This window comes from Mus musculus, chromosome 4 (assembly GCF_000001635.26).
Source record: "Mus musculus strain C57BL/6J chromosome 4, GRCm38.p6 C57BL/6J".
NCBI lineage: Eukaryota > Metazoa > Chordata > Mammalia > Rodentia > Muridae > Mus > Mus musculus.
Genome location: NC_000070.6, coordinates 119375091 through 119391098, shown reverse-complemented (window position 1 = coordinate 119391098; position 16008 = coordinate 119375091). Strand labels below are relative to the sequence as shown.

The window sequence follows — 16008 nt, the reverse complement described above, 5'->3', positions numbered from 1 at the left end:
AGGGGTGTGTGGAACTTCTAGCTCATTATAAGGGCACTGGGATCCGAACTCTGTTCTTCAGTATAGTGCAGTCAACTCTCTGACTCATTGTTCTCTTACCAGGGCTTTATGAAGAGTAGAAGAACTTTGTGATGGAATCCAATATGGCCTCTTTATTTTCTCTGCTCTGTGGCCACAAATTGATTCTTGTCCTTTCTAGTAAGTGTCTCATAGTTCTAGTTTACACATTTTGGTTTATGATTTACTAAAGATAATATTTTGTTTATACGGTGATGGAAGGGTTGAGTCTTGTTCATTTCCTAAAGTGCATCTAGTTTCCCTAGAAGCAGTTGGTGAAAACAACTAATCTTTCTTGAATTACATTGACACTTTCCTCAAACATCAATTGTATGGGGTGCTGAAGAGTTGGCTCAGCAATTAAGAACACCGGCTGCTCTTCCAGAAAACCTGGGTTCAGTTCCTAACATCCACATGGCTGCTCACAGCTGGCTCTAAGTCCATTTCCAGGGGAATCTGATGCCCTCTTGTGGCTCCTTCAGGCACTGCAGGCACATGGTGTGCAGCCCTGCACACAAGCAAAACACCTATACACATAGCATTTAAAATAAAAAAGGAAAAAATCAGTTGTTTGAGTCTTTTGCTGAACTCTTTGCCCCACTCATCCATGTGTCTATTTTTAGAACAGTTACATGCTGTGATTTTATTATAAATTTCAGGTTAGAAAGCACCACAGTTCTTACTTTGTGAAGGTTTTTCTATGTTGTATGGGTTATTCCAGGTCTCTACCATTACTACATTTAGTTTTGACAGAAACACCTGTGAGGGTTTAGATGACGTGGCATGCACTGTTCACATCAGCTTAGGGAAACTTTCATTTTAACAATATTGACTCCTGGGGCTGGAGAGATGGCTCAGTGGTTAAGAGCACTGACTGCTCTTCCGGAGGTCCTGAGTTCAAATCCCAGAAACCACATGGTGGCTCACAACCATCTGTAATGAGATTGGATGCCCTCTTCTGGGGTGTCTGAAGACAGCTACAGTGTACCAACATATAATAAATAAATAAATAAATCTTTAATAAAAAACAATATTGACTCCTCAAAACTATGGAGATGGTTTCCCGGATGCATTTTTAGTCTTCTCAGCCATGGTTTGTATCTAGCAATGCACACATCTTACACTTATTTAACTTTAAAAAGTATTCTAAAAGGAAACAAGAAACATAGGACAACTTATGCTCATAAAATATGAATGTCATAAATAATATAACAGCTATAAACATTTGGACAAATAAAACCTGTGCTGAGCTGGGCAGTGGTGGCGCACGCCTTTCGTCCCAGCACTTGGGAGGCAGAGGCAGGCAGATTTCTGAGTTCGAGGCCAGCGTGGTCTACAAAGTGAGTTCCAGGACAGCCAGGGCTATACAGAGAAACCCTGTCTCGGAAAACCAAAAAAAAAAAAAAAAAAAAACCTGTGCTGATTGGGTTTTGTCAACTTGACACAACAAACTGAGGTCGCCTCATGAGAAGCAGAGCCCTCAGCTGAAGAGGTCTGTGGGTCTGTAGGCAAGTCTGTGGTGGCATTTTCTTAATTAGTGATTGATGTGGGAGGGCCCAGCCTACTGTGGGCAGTTCCACACGGCAGGTGGTCCTGCATGTATGAGAAAGAAAACTGAGCTAGCCAGGCACAGCCAGCTGGGCACAGCCATTGAGTAGCATTCCGGTGTGACCTCTGCTCCAGTTCCTGCTTCCAGGTTCATGCTTGAGTTCCTGCCTTTTTGCCCTTCAGTGATGGACTGTGTCCTGTAAGCCAAATGGATCCTTTCCTCCCCTTGTTGATTTTGCTCCATGTTTAGTCACAGCAGCAGAAAGCAGGCAAGGATAACAACTGACCACAAAGTGTTTGCTTGGAAGACCATAAAGTTTTTATTCCTGTGTGCTGGCAGTTTTCACGGCATGTGGTAGAGTTTCAGCTATTGTCTCTGCTTTAAAAAAAAAAAAAAAAATGTTGTCCCACATCAGAGATCTGCCTGGATCTTGCTTGGGTCCCCTGGTGTCATATCCAAGATTCTGTTTGTTTTTTGCCCAGTATGTTTCTCCAGTATGATCATTTCTATTGTTTGGTCTTCAAGATGATTTTTTCTATATTATCCAAGGTATTTTACTCATTTCAGACAGACTTTTTCTCCTCTAACAATTCCATTTTCTAAAAGTTACCTCCTGGAGCTAAAGAGATGGCTCAGTGGTTAAGAACACTGGCTACTCTTGCAGAGGACCTGGTTTCGATTCCCAGCACCCATAGGGCAGCTCACAACTGTCTGTAACTCCAGTTTCAGGGGATCTGACAGCCTCACACACACATGGATGCAGGCAAAACACCAATGCACCTACAATAAGAATCACCAAATCATTAAAAATCCCCTCCATTTGAACTTCATGTGTTTATAAAAATTCACTGCCTTTGCTGAGTCTTTTTCTCTTCTGTGTTTTATTCTCTTATTGCTTTTATTGCCTGAAGATGTCGTATGTGTGATCGTGTATGTTGATCCAATCCACACCCATTCCCTCCCCTTAGTTTCTCTTGCTTCCTCTCCCTGGTACTGAGGCTACACCACACCCAGCTAACACATGTTCATAGTAAACCGTCTTGGAAGTATAGGGCATGGGTTCTAACAAACGGTATCCCCTGACTGTGTCCACCCACAGGGCACAGCTCCACCACGAAGCTGACCCTTTTCAGTGTGTCGGCTCTCCTTGCTTGGCTGTCCTCTTCCACCATGCTATTGTGCTAGGATAGGACCACAGGGCTACTATAATGCAGAAATGATATGAACCAAACACCAAGAGCATCCTCGGGTGGCCTGAGTTCAAATCCTAGCTCTATCACTTATGTGTGACCCTGAACACATAGCTTTCTGCTCCTTGGTTTCCTTCTCTGTAACGAGAGTTATAGCAGTGCCTGCTCTATCCCAGCAATCCAGGCAATATCAATGCGTATTTTGCACTTGACGATTGTGTGTTTAGTGAATGAATCAGTGGCTACACAAACAAACCAACAAGAAGAAAGAAGACTGTAGATAGCTGACAGGTTAATATTTTTATTTGAAATAAGGTATTTTACACGTGAAACACTGTGGGGTTTTTTTTTAAGACTTGTTTTTAATTATGTGCATTTGTCTGTGTGTAGGATGCTCACATGCATACTGGTCCCCACAGAGCCAGAGGTGTTGGACCCTCTGAAGCTGGAGTTGCAGGCAGTGTGAGTCATGATATGAGTGCTGGAAATGGAACTCAGGTTCTCGGCAAGAGCAGTGGGTGCTCTTAACCACTGAGCCACCTCTCCAGCCCCAGAAGTGTGTGTATGTTAATTTTTTTCATATACAACATAAGCCAAAGCAGAGTATACCTCTCTTGCAAAGTCCCTTCTTCTATGACCTTTCCCTCTGACAATGTAGAAAAAAATAATTTTATCCAGACTTGCCTTTTCTATATGATGCCTGGGAGGGGTATGATATTTTTAATCTAATCTTTCTGCCCTATTTTCTCAGTTCTTTTGTGTGACAGTGAAGTGTTGAATAAATTCATCAGGCCACGGGAGAAGTGTGGCTACTCTTAAGTTGTCTCCCAAGACAAAGATATTTTCCTTGAGGCTTCTGCTGCGTGCTAATGGTTGAAATGCTTGAATGTCATTTCTTTTAGATGTATTTATTTTTGTGTGTTTACTTTTGTGTATGTGTATTTTGTCTACGTGTATGTCCTGTGCACCACATAAGTATTTGGTGCTCACAGAGGTCACTAAAGGGCACTGGATCCCTGCAGGGGACTGAAGTTACTAATGGTTGGGAGCCACTGTGAGGACAGGGAGCTGAACTCTTGTCTTCTGCAAAGCAGCCGGTGCTCTTAACTACGAGCCATCTCTGCAGCCCCAAAGTGATTCTGATATGATCATTTCCTCTTGTCCGTGGTGGCGACCATGATGGCAACCTCCACAGGAAGCAGGCTGGTCAAGAGGAGGGTCCGAAGATGAACACAAAATCCCAACAGTTACTGAGGAAGCGCAGGGGAAGGATCTATGAAGAGCAGGTACAGGCAGGTAGAGCCTTCAGATCCAATGCAGGGTGTAGCATCCCTTAAGGAGAAGCCAGGGCAAGACAAGCCGAAGATTCTGTTGTAGCTGAGAGAGTTTCCACCATTCAGGAGTTCTGCTACAGTCATAACCTGTGGCAGGACCCAGGGGCAGGAAGACCTCTTCTTGTTCGGGTAAACCCTGAACTGTGGCTGTCAGTGTTTCACCCCTGTATGGCCCTCTGTACCATGGAATTCTTGATATGGGAGAAGAGCCTTGGTGATATCTGCCTAATCTGCCTAATCTCCAGTGTCATGTGACCAGTGTCATGTGACCTTCTCTCCCAGTATTTGCCTTCCTGTAAAAGATGCTCAAGCGTCATCACAGTCTCCCTAGTACTCAGCATTGAGTACTTGTTTGAGTACTCACAAGTTTGGTTTGAATAGCTACGGGTCAATCATCCTTTAGACCATGGTGTAAACCAGGCTTCCTTTCCTCATCATCAGGACTTGGAACAAATATGTACTGATACAGTTACAAAATACACTTCACCCACATGCTGGGACCTGCTTATAAAGATTGTTGCAAGTAATTATTCTCCCTAGAGCAAAGAACAGATATAGCCTATAATTTCACAAATATTACTAACTATATAAAGAATAGTATATGCTGTGTAGAGAGGAGGGAGGCAGGGTCTCTCTAGCCCAGACTGACTTGAAGCTTACTAGGTAGACCAGGTTAGCCTCGAGTTAACCTCCTGTCTCTGTTTCCTGGGTGCTAGGATTATATGCGTTCAATACATAGACCTATTAAAACTAGGAAACGTTATCGGTGAATGATGGCTAATGTGAGTTATAAACTTTTAAAGGTAATTCCTGAAGAAGGGTGATAACTGAACATGGATATTTTTCCCCCTTCAAAGTTCTTTCACAAAGAAAAGGCTGGACTGCCAGGCAGTGGTGTCATATACCTTTAATCCTAGCACTTGGGAGATAGAGGCAGGTGGATTTCTGAGTTCGAGGCCAGCCTGGTCTACTGAGTGAGTTCCAGGACAGCCAGGGCTACACAGAGAAACCCTGTCTCGAAAAACCTAAAAAAAAAAAAAGAAAAGGCTGGACTGCCAGGCAGTGGTGGCACAACTGAGGTTGGCAGCCAGGTGATGAGCTGTCAGTGACTATTAGCCCAGGATCACTCTCAGTAGAGGAACCTGGTTGGTCAGCTGCATGCTGTGGTCAGCAGGTCAGAGAAACTGTTAACCAGGAGTTTGTTTCTCAACCTTGACCCGGTGCCCTCTGTGCCTGTCATAGATACTCAGTGCCCTCCATGCCTGTCATAGGTGCTCAGTGCCCTCCATGCCTGTCATAGGTGCTCAATGCCCTCCGTGTCTGTCATGGCTGCTCAGCCTGCAGGTGGGCAGTTGTCCTTTCCTGACCACTGCTTATTATATTTTCTGACAAAGGAAGTAAAGGGGTATGCCAGGTCTATTTTATGTCAACCTGAATGGGCTTCACATTTTCCTAGGTGTGACTGAGAACCTCTGCAAAGTAGGATAACATCTGAATCTGCTGATAGAGGGTAGCACCTCCCAGGTAGGCCTCGTCTAATGGAGGGAATGAATGGAACAAAAATGGAAGGGAGTCTTTCCCTCCCTCACCGCCCTCCCCCTCTCTGGAGAGCCCTGTCTAATACAGGTGGAAGCTGATATTTGAGAATTTGCAATGTTGTAGCGACTATTGGCGATTTGCATGAATCATGGAGTTTTCTTGTCTTGTCCGATTATGTAGCTGTTTGTTTGCTTATTTGTTTGTGACAGAGTCTCCCTGTGTAGCCTAAACTGGCCCCAGATTTTCTAGCCTTCTGCCTGGATCTCCAGAAAGCTGGGATTATAGCTGTGCACTACCATTACTCCTAACAGAAATCCTAAAAAGGCTGGAATTGTTCACCTGGCTCAGGAAACCAGGCTACAAATTCGTAACTGTAAAAGTCATGGATGGTGTCATGGCTCAGCCTGACAACAGAGCCCCGCAACTCGAAAACCCTGTTGCTGTGGTCCTTAGTGCTACACAGAGGCAAAGCTCCTGCTTCCCCTCTCCACCAGTCCCAGCAGCCTTCACTTCTGGGTGCCCTGTAGCAGCCTCTCCCTGAAGAATTCCCTTGAAAATAAAAACATTCTTTGGTTCTTTTCTTTTTTTTTTTAAGATTTATTTATTTTGTATATGTGAGTACACTGTTGCTGACTTCAGACACACCACAAGAGGGCATCAGATTCCATTACAGATGGTTGTGAGCTGTAATGCGGTTGCTGGGATTTGAACTCAGGACCTCTGGAAGAACAGTCAGTGCTCTTAACCACTGAGCCATCTCTCCAGCCCCATTCTTTGGTTCTAAAAGGAAAAATAATACAGAAAACTTCTTCCTTTTATCAGACATCTAGACGTGTGGTAATGTCTTAGTGCCATCTGGCTTATCAATAAGTATTCTACTCTCTCTCTCTCCCTTTCCCTCCCCCTCCCCCACCCCCTCCCTCCCTTCCTTTCTCTCTCTCTCTGTGTGTGTTCTCGGAGAAAATGCTTTAAGATTTGGGGGGGGGGGGGGCGAGATGGTTCAGTAGGTAAAAACACTTGCCACCAAGCTAAAGACCTGGTTTGATCCTCAGGACCCACTGGGTGGAAGGAGAGAACCGATTTCCACAAGTTCCTCTGATCTCCACAGGTAGTGGCATGCACAAACTATACCCCCAGACACAGAATAGAAACATGGAACATTTTCTTTTGGAAAAGGAGAAATGTGAGCTATTTGTCAGGGATAACAGTAGCCATGGCAAGAGCAGCTCTCATGATCGTTGGGGCAGACTTCCTCAAAGCAGACACCAGTATTCCCACCGCATAGAGAGCTTTAGGGGATTTGAGCAAAGCAGGAGTTAGCCAGGAGTCTGATACAGACTTATCTGGCCCTAGAGTTCACTTTGCACCACAGTTCCAACTCTGGTGGAGACTTACAGATAATTCCCTATAAATATAGGGAATTTATAGAGAGACCTATCGAGGTCATAGCATGCCCAGTGATGTGTACAGAAACTGCTCCCCATTGGTGAGTGGGCTGTTTCATCCTCTATGATGCCCTCAGCCATCTGTGACCGGGAGAGGTGACATCAGAGAGACTGACTGTCAATCTGTGCCCAGGAAGCACAGGTAAGTTCAGAGTGTTTCGGGAGCTCTGCCTTCCAGACAGAACTCTGACAGTGTCACGTTCTGAGCTGTTTAACTGTTTCTCAAAGTCCTTGGCAGCTGGCCCTTGTGAAGGAGGCAACCTGCAACAAGCCCCACTGGCTTTCCTCTTCAATCCATCGCTGCTGACTGACAGGTGAGGCGAGCTCCCGTTAGCCACCAGGGAGCTCGATAGCCCCGACTGCCCCACATCATGCACACCCATTTCTAGCTTTAAACTTGAAGTGTGTAAATTGCCCAGATGCATAACTGCATCCACTGTGCCGTAAGTTATGGTAAATTTTAACACATGTTTATAGAATTTATTCAAATGCCTTCAAATATATTATCTTTTAAATATAAAATAAGCTGTGTTGAATCAGGTTGCTGTAAAATATACATTTCAAAAAAATGTTTTTGCAGTTTTCAAATATACTAGTTGAAGAAGCTATCTTAAACATTTTTTTAAATCTATCTTTAAAATAGCCATTTGTGATGGCACACATCTTTAATCCTGGCATTTGGGAATCAGAGGCAAGCAGATCTCTGTAAGTTAAAAGCCAGCTTGGTCTGCATGGTGAGATCAAACAGCCAAAGATACCTGGTGAGACTCTCTCGCAAATGAAAGTTAAAATATATGACTTTACTTTGTTTGTAGTTGTTTACATTTTTTTGTTTCATTTTGTTTGTTTGTTTGTTTTTAAGACAGGAATTTTCTATATAGCCCTGACTAAACTCACTTTGTAGACCAGGCTGGCCTCCAACTCAGCGATCCACCTGCCTCTGTCTCTGCCTCCTGAGTTGTGGAGGTGTGCCACCATACCCAGCCATATTTTTTTTTAATTATATCATTTTCTTCTTCTGCCTCCCATGTACAACCTTTCCACTGCTAGGCTTTCTTTCATATTCATGGCCTCTTTTTTTTTTTTTTTTGAGACAGGGTTTCTCTGTATAGCCCTGGCTGTCCTGGAACTCACTTTGTAGACCAGGCTGACCTCGAACTCAGAAATCTGCCTGCCTCTTCCTCCTGAGTGCTGGGATTAAAGGCGTGCGCCACCATGCCCAGCTCTAATGGCCTCTTTTTAAATTGTTGTTTCATAAATATATACACACATGGATATATAGATGGGTAGATAGATAGATAGATAGATAGATAGATAGATGGATAGATAGATAACTGCATCCTGCTCAGCCTGGATAATGTTACTAGCATTTGTGTATCTTCAGGGCTGCCCACTTGGCATTTGATAACCAGTGGTGGCTCTTCCCTGGGAAAACTGTCTCTTGCTCCCGGCATTCCTGGTTGCCTTTGGTTCTTTCTCTAGGGTTGAGGCCCCTTTCCCCCATCCACATTAACATGTCTATTGGCAGTGTCTTGTGCGGAATGGTGCTCTCATAGTAAGAAAATCAAGAAAAATGTAGGGTGTCCTTAGCTTTAAGAGTTGAGGTGTCTGTCTCTCCGGCTTTATAATAAAGCATCGGGTGCGTGCACGCGTGGCTGAGGAACTGCTTCATTGAGTGTTGGATGCGTCAGAGGGTCTGTATGGACGTGCAAAAGTGTTCACTAGGACAGATGTTGGTAGTGGCAAGGAGATGACGCTTTAAGGGAAAACTATATCCTCGCTCCTATCCCTGGACCATGCTATAAGTTGACACAACTCTCGGGGCTCTGTCTAGCTGCTGTCAGGAGGAATTCTAACCCACCTTTGAGTCTTTGTGTCTGCTTTCTAAGCAGCATCCCGCCTCCTTTCTACCTCATCAGTTTGAGATTGCTATTCCTGTGTTCTGGACCTTGAACATGAGGACTATAAATAGTAACTCGGTTAAAGCAGCAGGATGCTGGAGCTCTTTTCTAATGCTTGTCCCCTTTGGCTCACTGCCAGATAGCAAACACCCAAACCCACAAGAAGTCAGCCCATAATTAAAATGAACTATAAGAGAGAAGACTTGGTCTAACCTGAGAAAGAAGGTAAAACTTGTTGAAAGACATTTCTTGGGGTTTGCCTCAGAAAAAGATAACTAAGAAATGAAGCTTGGGGCCTGCAGAGACGCTCCGCAGTGCTCACTCCTTTTGTAGAAGACCCAGGCTCAATTCCCAGTATTCACATAGCAGTTCACAACCATCTGTAATTCAGGTTCCAGGCGATCTTATGCCCTCTTCTGGCCTCCAGGGCACTGCAACCATGTGGTGCATGTATATATAAAATACAAGCTTGGAGACCTGAGTTCAATCCTCGGAACCACATAAAAGGAGAGGGAGAAAAAAGACTCCACAAAAGTTGTCCTCTGTCCTCCACATGGGAGACATTACAAGTGTGGCCACATATACTGTGTATACACACATACACACACACACAGAGAGAGAGAGAGAGAGAGAGAGAGAGAGAGAGATCATTTTGTAAATTAATTTAAACAAGCATAGCTTATTTTGCATATATTTTAGTCGCACTTGTATGGTTTTTTAACTGGTGACTTATGTGGATTGAGATTTCCATCTTAGAGCCCGAGTTATCATTAACCATTAAACCAGGAGGACTGAAGAGACAGCAGAATGAAAGACCAAGAGACAATTAAAGTACAATATTTTAATGAGGTAAGAAATGAAAATAAAAGATGAGACTTTGCTCTAAGATAGGTTTCAGCCAGCCAAGCTACCCTCCTGCTCCTGCCTCCCACATCCAGCTTGAAAAGATAATTCTTCAGCCACATTCCCTGATACGTGTGAGGCAAACCACATAAGAATGCTCGGAATACTGAAGACAGGCAGGGGGAGAAAGTGCACCTCTGGGAATGGCCCTTCTCCAGCTCGCCGTAATGAGAAGTTTGCAGAAAGCCACCCTGGAGAAGTGGGCAAGGCTTGTGGAAACCATGAGGATGACTAAGCTTATGGCTTCATTTAGACGGGTTTAGAACAATATAGCGTATTGTCTCTGAGCATTCTATTTATGTCCACCACTGTCCCTGATTTTCATCTGGGGAAACTGAGGCTAAGAATAATGACATGACCAGCTCTTACACCACTGGTGATAAAACAGGCAGTGTGGCTCTGCCCGACCAGGTGTGCTCACTCTTGGTAGTCATTTCTCTCCACAGAGCATTGCATGATGATCACTCTATATTCACTAAGGCACATAATAGTTTTAGGTGGACTCTCTAGCAGGTTTTATCACACAACTAAAAAATGTACATGGATGTGGCTGTACAGAATGGATATTTAAAGTAAGCACGTGTCTTAGTTAGGGTTTTACTGCTGTGAACAGACACCATGACCAAGGTGACTCTGATAAGGACAACATTTTAATTGGGGCTGACTTACAGGTTCAAAGGTTCAGTCCATTATCAAGGCAGAAGCAAGGCAGGCATGGTGCAGGAGGAGCTGAGAGTTCTCCATCTTCATCTGGAGGTTACTAGCAGAATACTGACTTCCAGGCAGCTAGGATGAGGGTCTTAAAGCCCACTCCCACAGTGACACATATACTCCAACAGGTCCATGCCTCCTAGTAGTGCCACCCCCTGGGCCATGCATATTCAAGCCACCCACAACACTTGTTAGGGAGATGTGGACGTAAAAGTCAGCAATAACTGTCTCCTTGGGAAATAACATCTGAGAGTCACTCATCTCCCGCTGAGGGGATACTGTGATAACAGTTACACTCCTACCCCATAGTGGTCCTTCAGAAACAGTGTGAGCTCATTCATGTAAAGTCTTCACCATAGTGTCTGGTGCAGGACAGACCCTTGGTAAATGGTGGCCATTACCCCAACTACCATCAGCATTTCATTTGGGAAGATTCCATCAATACCTTGCATCTGGGGCCTGGGGAAATGGCTAGAGCAACGGTTCTCAACCTTCCTAACGCCACGACCCTTTAATACAGTTCCTCGGGTTGTAGTGACCATAAACATAAAATTATTTTTGTTGCTACTTCATATCTGTAATTTTGCTACTGTTATGAATGGTCATGTAAACCTCTGATAGGCAGGATGGTCTTAGGCGACCCCTGTGAAAGAGTCATTCAAGACCCGAAGGGGTCGACTCACAGGTTGAGGACCACTGGGTTAGAGGGTAAGATGGCAAGCCTGACAACCCGAGTTTGACTCCTGGAACCTACATGGTGGAGGCAAAAACTAACTCCTACAAACTGTCCTCTGACTGTACACCACACACACACACACACACAGAGAGAGAGAGACAGAGAGAGACAGAGAGAGACAGAGACAGAGACAGAGATAGAGTGATGTGTGTGTTCTCCCTCCCACTAAACAAATAATACAATTTAAATATATTTAGTACGCTATTAACGTATCTTCACAACCACATATTATGCCTACCACGGTGGCTATGCCGCAGGCAGGACAAGGCTCACTACATGTTGGCAGTTACATCTACCAACCTGGAGGGAAAAATGTGCCCTGGGAACTGGTTTTCCTAAGCTTCCATATCCCATATGACTCTATCATTAAGTTAAGCTGGAGGTTACTATTAAATTTTACAGGTAATAGTGCCTATTATACAATAGTTAACAAAGTGAATCATGGGAAATGACTTTTACAGATATTGAAAATGGGCCAAGAAAATATTAAAGTGTTGGAGAGTGACTTGTCAGAAGAGAGGGAGAAGAGACAGCACCTGACGTCAGCTTTCACTGCTATTCAGAAGTCCTTGCAAGTGAATAGTGAGGTATCACACTCCTGGGTGCTGGTTTCTTCCTGGTTTTCCAGTTCAGGGGTTTGACATGATCATTTGTTTCTATTTTGAGACACATTGTGGCCTTGGGGAGACAGCTCAGTGGGTAAGACCGCTTGCTATGTAAGTGTAAGGACCTGAGATTGGATGCCCGGCATCACATGAAAAGTTAGGTGTGTCTCAGCGGGTCAGACAAGGGACTGAGCACCAAGGGACTGAGCACCAAGGGACTGAGACAAGATCAAAAGAGCTCACTGGCCAGACAGCCCAGCAGAAACCACAGCTTCCCATTCATTCAGCGAGAGACCCCATCTCAAAAGAACAGACAGAGCCACAGAGGAAGACATGCAGTGCCCTGCTCCGCACACCCATACTACACTCTCATGCATGGGCCACATCACACAATAAAAATATAACTTAGCCTGAGGCACTCTAATTCAATACCATTGGCGGGGTGGCTTAAACAATGGAAATCGACTTCCTTACAGTCCTGGAGGCTGGGAAGGCTAGGGCCCCACCCTTCTGTCCTTAATTAGGTTGGAATTAGGTACCCCCTACCCCTTGCTGCCTTTTTACTGTGCCACCCCCACCTTCCATTTAACTCCAAGGCTTTCAGAGGACATCAAATAGCCCCTCTCCTAGAGTAAATGTCCTGTGACCTCTTGGCTCTCGGGTACTGCCACCTGTCATTCCCTCATCGTCTGTCCATCAAACACTGCGTATCTATGTGATCTGTGTGAAAGCATGAGGGAAATATATAGCTAAATATGAACTGGGTAGAAACAGATACTCAGGATTTGAGGAAATGCTGGGCCATGAGTCACTGAACAGTCACACATTGTCGGACACCACCAGGATCTGTAGTTACGGGCAAAGTCTGAAGTCAGACATGGGAGTCAGCTTTACAGCTTTCTGGGGACATCAGTTCAAGCTCTCCCTTGTTTAAGTTCTGTCCAGCCCCACTTTCAGAAGGAGCTAAGAGTGCCAGAGGTTACAGCTATGCCACACAGTAGCACAGTGTTTTATGAAAACTGCCGTGAGATACAGTGTTACATGTATTCTCATCACATCTGTACTGTGGTCGGGGAGGTACTTTGTTGCCATAGCGCAGGTGTTGAGGCCAGACAACAGTCCCTGAAGCTAGTTCTGTCCTTTCACCTTTATCCTGATGCCAGGGATCAGATTTAGGTCAGCAGGTTTGCATGGCAAGCTTGAATACCCGCTGAGCCATCTTGCCAGCCTTGTGTTTTCCAGGCAAATAAACATTTAATGCAGGAGCCGATGAAGATCTTACGTTTATGCAAGCTTTGCTTGAAGTAGGAATGACTGTAGACACCCAGTCTTTCCAGCCCAAAAGGGAAACGCTAAGAAGGAAGCATTTGCTTAACGTCTAAAATTGAACAATTTGTTAGGACCATTTCAAGAACCCTTTTTAGACATTTTATTCCTTTACAGGAAAATAGACTTGATTTATCCTACAAAATAGCTTCGTTTCTTCCTTTAAAAAAAGTAATTGAGGTCTGGAGAGTTGGCTCAGTGGTTAAGAACACCAACTGCTCTTCCGAAGGTCCTGAGTTCAAACCTCAGCAACCACATGGTGGCTCACAACCATCCATAATGAGATCTGACGCTCTCTTCTGAAGTGTCTGAAGACAGCTACAATGTACTTGCATATAAAAAAAAAATCAATCTTTTAAAATTTATTTTCTTTTTTTTACATCTTGTTTTTTTATTTAAAACACTTTTTTAAATTAAAAAAATTTTGATCACAAAAATTTCTTCATCTCTTAAACAGGAATTCCAAAACTCAAAGTCAGAACTCCTGTGCCTTTATAAGGAAATTCAGAGTCTTCCAAGGGCTGAGGGCAGAGAGCAATTTTTAGTAGCTTATAACCTGCTACTGAGAGAGAATTCTGAATTAGAAGCCAAGGTGAGATTGAATTATTGATTATTTGAGTGTTCAATATTTAACATGCCTTGTATGTAGATAGAATCAAAGGAAACTTTTTAAGTAGCAGATTTAGAAACCAGAGGTTTTTTACTAGCATACAATGAAGTGACGTATAACGCGGTTACTAGTCAGGGCAAGCATTCCCCCTTCAACCAGCACTTGGCCTTCAGGGTCCTCCTATTAGTGTCTAACCTTAAATCAGCGTCCTACCAACTGAACTTCCATAGGATGGGTTACAGCATGGAATGCAGGGAGGGAAAGGTCCAGAAGACAGGGAGATGCGTGGGGCACGGACTACAAGTAGCTGTGGCCTGTGTGACCTTGTTAGTAAGGTAGGTCATCAGCAGCTGAACAGGCAGTCCTCCTTCTTAGCTAAAGCGAGGAGAAGGAGGGGGAGGGGGAGGAGGAGGAGGAGGACCGAGGGGGAAGGGAGGGGCTAATGATGGAGGGGATGACGAGAAGAGGAGAATAACAACTCAAAACCGTTTCTAAACCAAGATACACTATAAGGTCGCATAATGTGTTTTAAGTCCCTGAATCTGCCTGCAGCAGTGATCTGTCTGCGAGGTTTTTGAAGAAGTGTTTCTTACTTTGGCAGCTTTAACGGGAGTCTTACTGAAATGACATCTTTCCTTGCTGACACATTTTATTGGAAGTCTTCAGCTATGGTGTCCCTGCTGCTGTGTTAATCTTGGCTTGGTTGAGCTGCTCTCTGTCATATCTCTCCTCTGTAAAGTTAGTCGAGTTTCCCTTCACAAGGGTAACCGTCTCATGGATGGCTTCTCTGGGATGCTCCGTTCCTGTCCATCAGTATTGTTCATGAAAGGTTTTGTTTTGAGCCTTTACATCTTGACCAACCCTCAAGCTTTTCTTCAGAACACAAGGTGCTCTAGACTCAAAGGCACCACCTGCTCAGCAGAAGGGGAGCTGTCTGTATGGATTTGCCAAAGCTGCTGATTTTGAAGACATTTTGTCTTGTTCTGTGATGTACCTGTCACAGAAATTTGTAGCAGAAACAGGTGTGATCGTGCAGGCCATCAATTTACAGCAGGAGCTCAGGGGCCCTGGGTGATTGATTGAACTGCTGCTAAATTATGTGGAGCTTCTCAGCCTGTGGTCTTTCTGTCCGTGATTAGACTGAACTATTATCACGAAGACCAAATGCAAGCTGGCCCTTCCCCATGCCTGGAAGGTCCTGGAAGGGCCAATGGGAATAACTTTCTTCAAGATAAAGTACAAATCTTCGGTGTCGGAGCCCAGGCTTACATTGAGCAGCTCACAGGGGATATAACTTCCTTTTCTGGACTCAATGCACACACACACACATACACAGAGTTTTAAAAAGATAAAATTTAGCAAGGCATGGTGGTATACTCCTTTAATCCCAGCACTTGGAAGGCAGAGATAATTGGATCTCTATGAGATGAGGTCTACAAAGTGAGTTCCAGGACAGCTAGGATTGTTACACAGAGAAACCCTGTTGATTGATTGATTGATTGATTGACTGATTGATCGATTAAAAAAAAAAAAAAGGAAAGCTTCCACCTGCTTAAGAGACATTCCAACTCTGTTGGTTGTAGTGGATCCAGAAGACCTGAAAAAATGCTTGGTGTTTGTTACTTTCAATTTGCTAGAGCACTCAATCCAGTCTCTACTGTCTGCTCTTTAAAAACTGGCATTTATTATCATGGTGTGAAGCTTGCATTTGCAGAATAACTGTAAAAATCAGAAACTAAGTAGCATCTTGGAATCTTTTTCCTGCACTCAAAAATAATGCAAATCCACTTTTAAAATGCCTTTGAAGATTTTCCCCCACTACCTGCACCCCTGTTTCTTCAGCTCCTCATTTTGTTGCCTCTTCCCTCTACAGAGCAACTCGAGTCAGTTGTCTTTTACCACATGGTCCCTACCATTCAAATATGCCACTCACAGCCTCCGTCTTCCAAAGCCAGTTCAAGACCCATCTTCAATGGAAAATGACAGAGATAATGTGGAGTGTAGTTTATACTGCTCCCTGTAGTTTCTCTTGAGAGGAAAAGTCTTTGGAGACCAAAGGAATCTCTTAAAGTCAATTGAAACCAAGTTTTGGACGAATCCCA

The 16008-nt window shown here is 44.1% G+C and overlaps 1 protein-coding gene across 15 annotated transcripts in view; it reads left to right on the top strand.

Annotated features, from left to right (window-relative positions):
- Positions 1–16008, top strand: part of Ccdc30 (coiled-coil domain containing 30) — a 93054-nt gene that overhangs the window by 24423 nt on the left and 52623 nt on the right. For 7 of the 15 annotated variants that reach the window (XR_001784210.2, XR_867894.3, XM_011240615.3 and 4 more), the window contains exon 6: positions 13754–13888. The exons of 3 other annotated variants lie outside the window; for them this stretch is intronic. Coding sequence is in view for 8 of the 12 variants with exons in the window: in XM_011240615.3 (XP_011238917.1) it covers positions 13754–13888 (135 nt within the window). In the remaining 4 variants the exon portion in view is untranslated. Of the gene's footprint in view, positions 1–6702; positions 7429–9758; positions 9865–11826; positions 11953–13753; positions 13889–16008 lie in introns of those variants that run through there. 5 more of the 15 variants (XM_030253833.1, NM_028698.1, XR_003955029.1 and 2 more) reach the window with 5 other exon arrangements.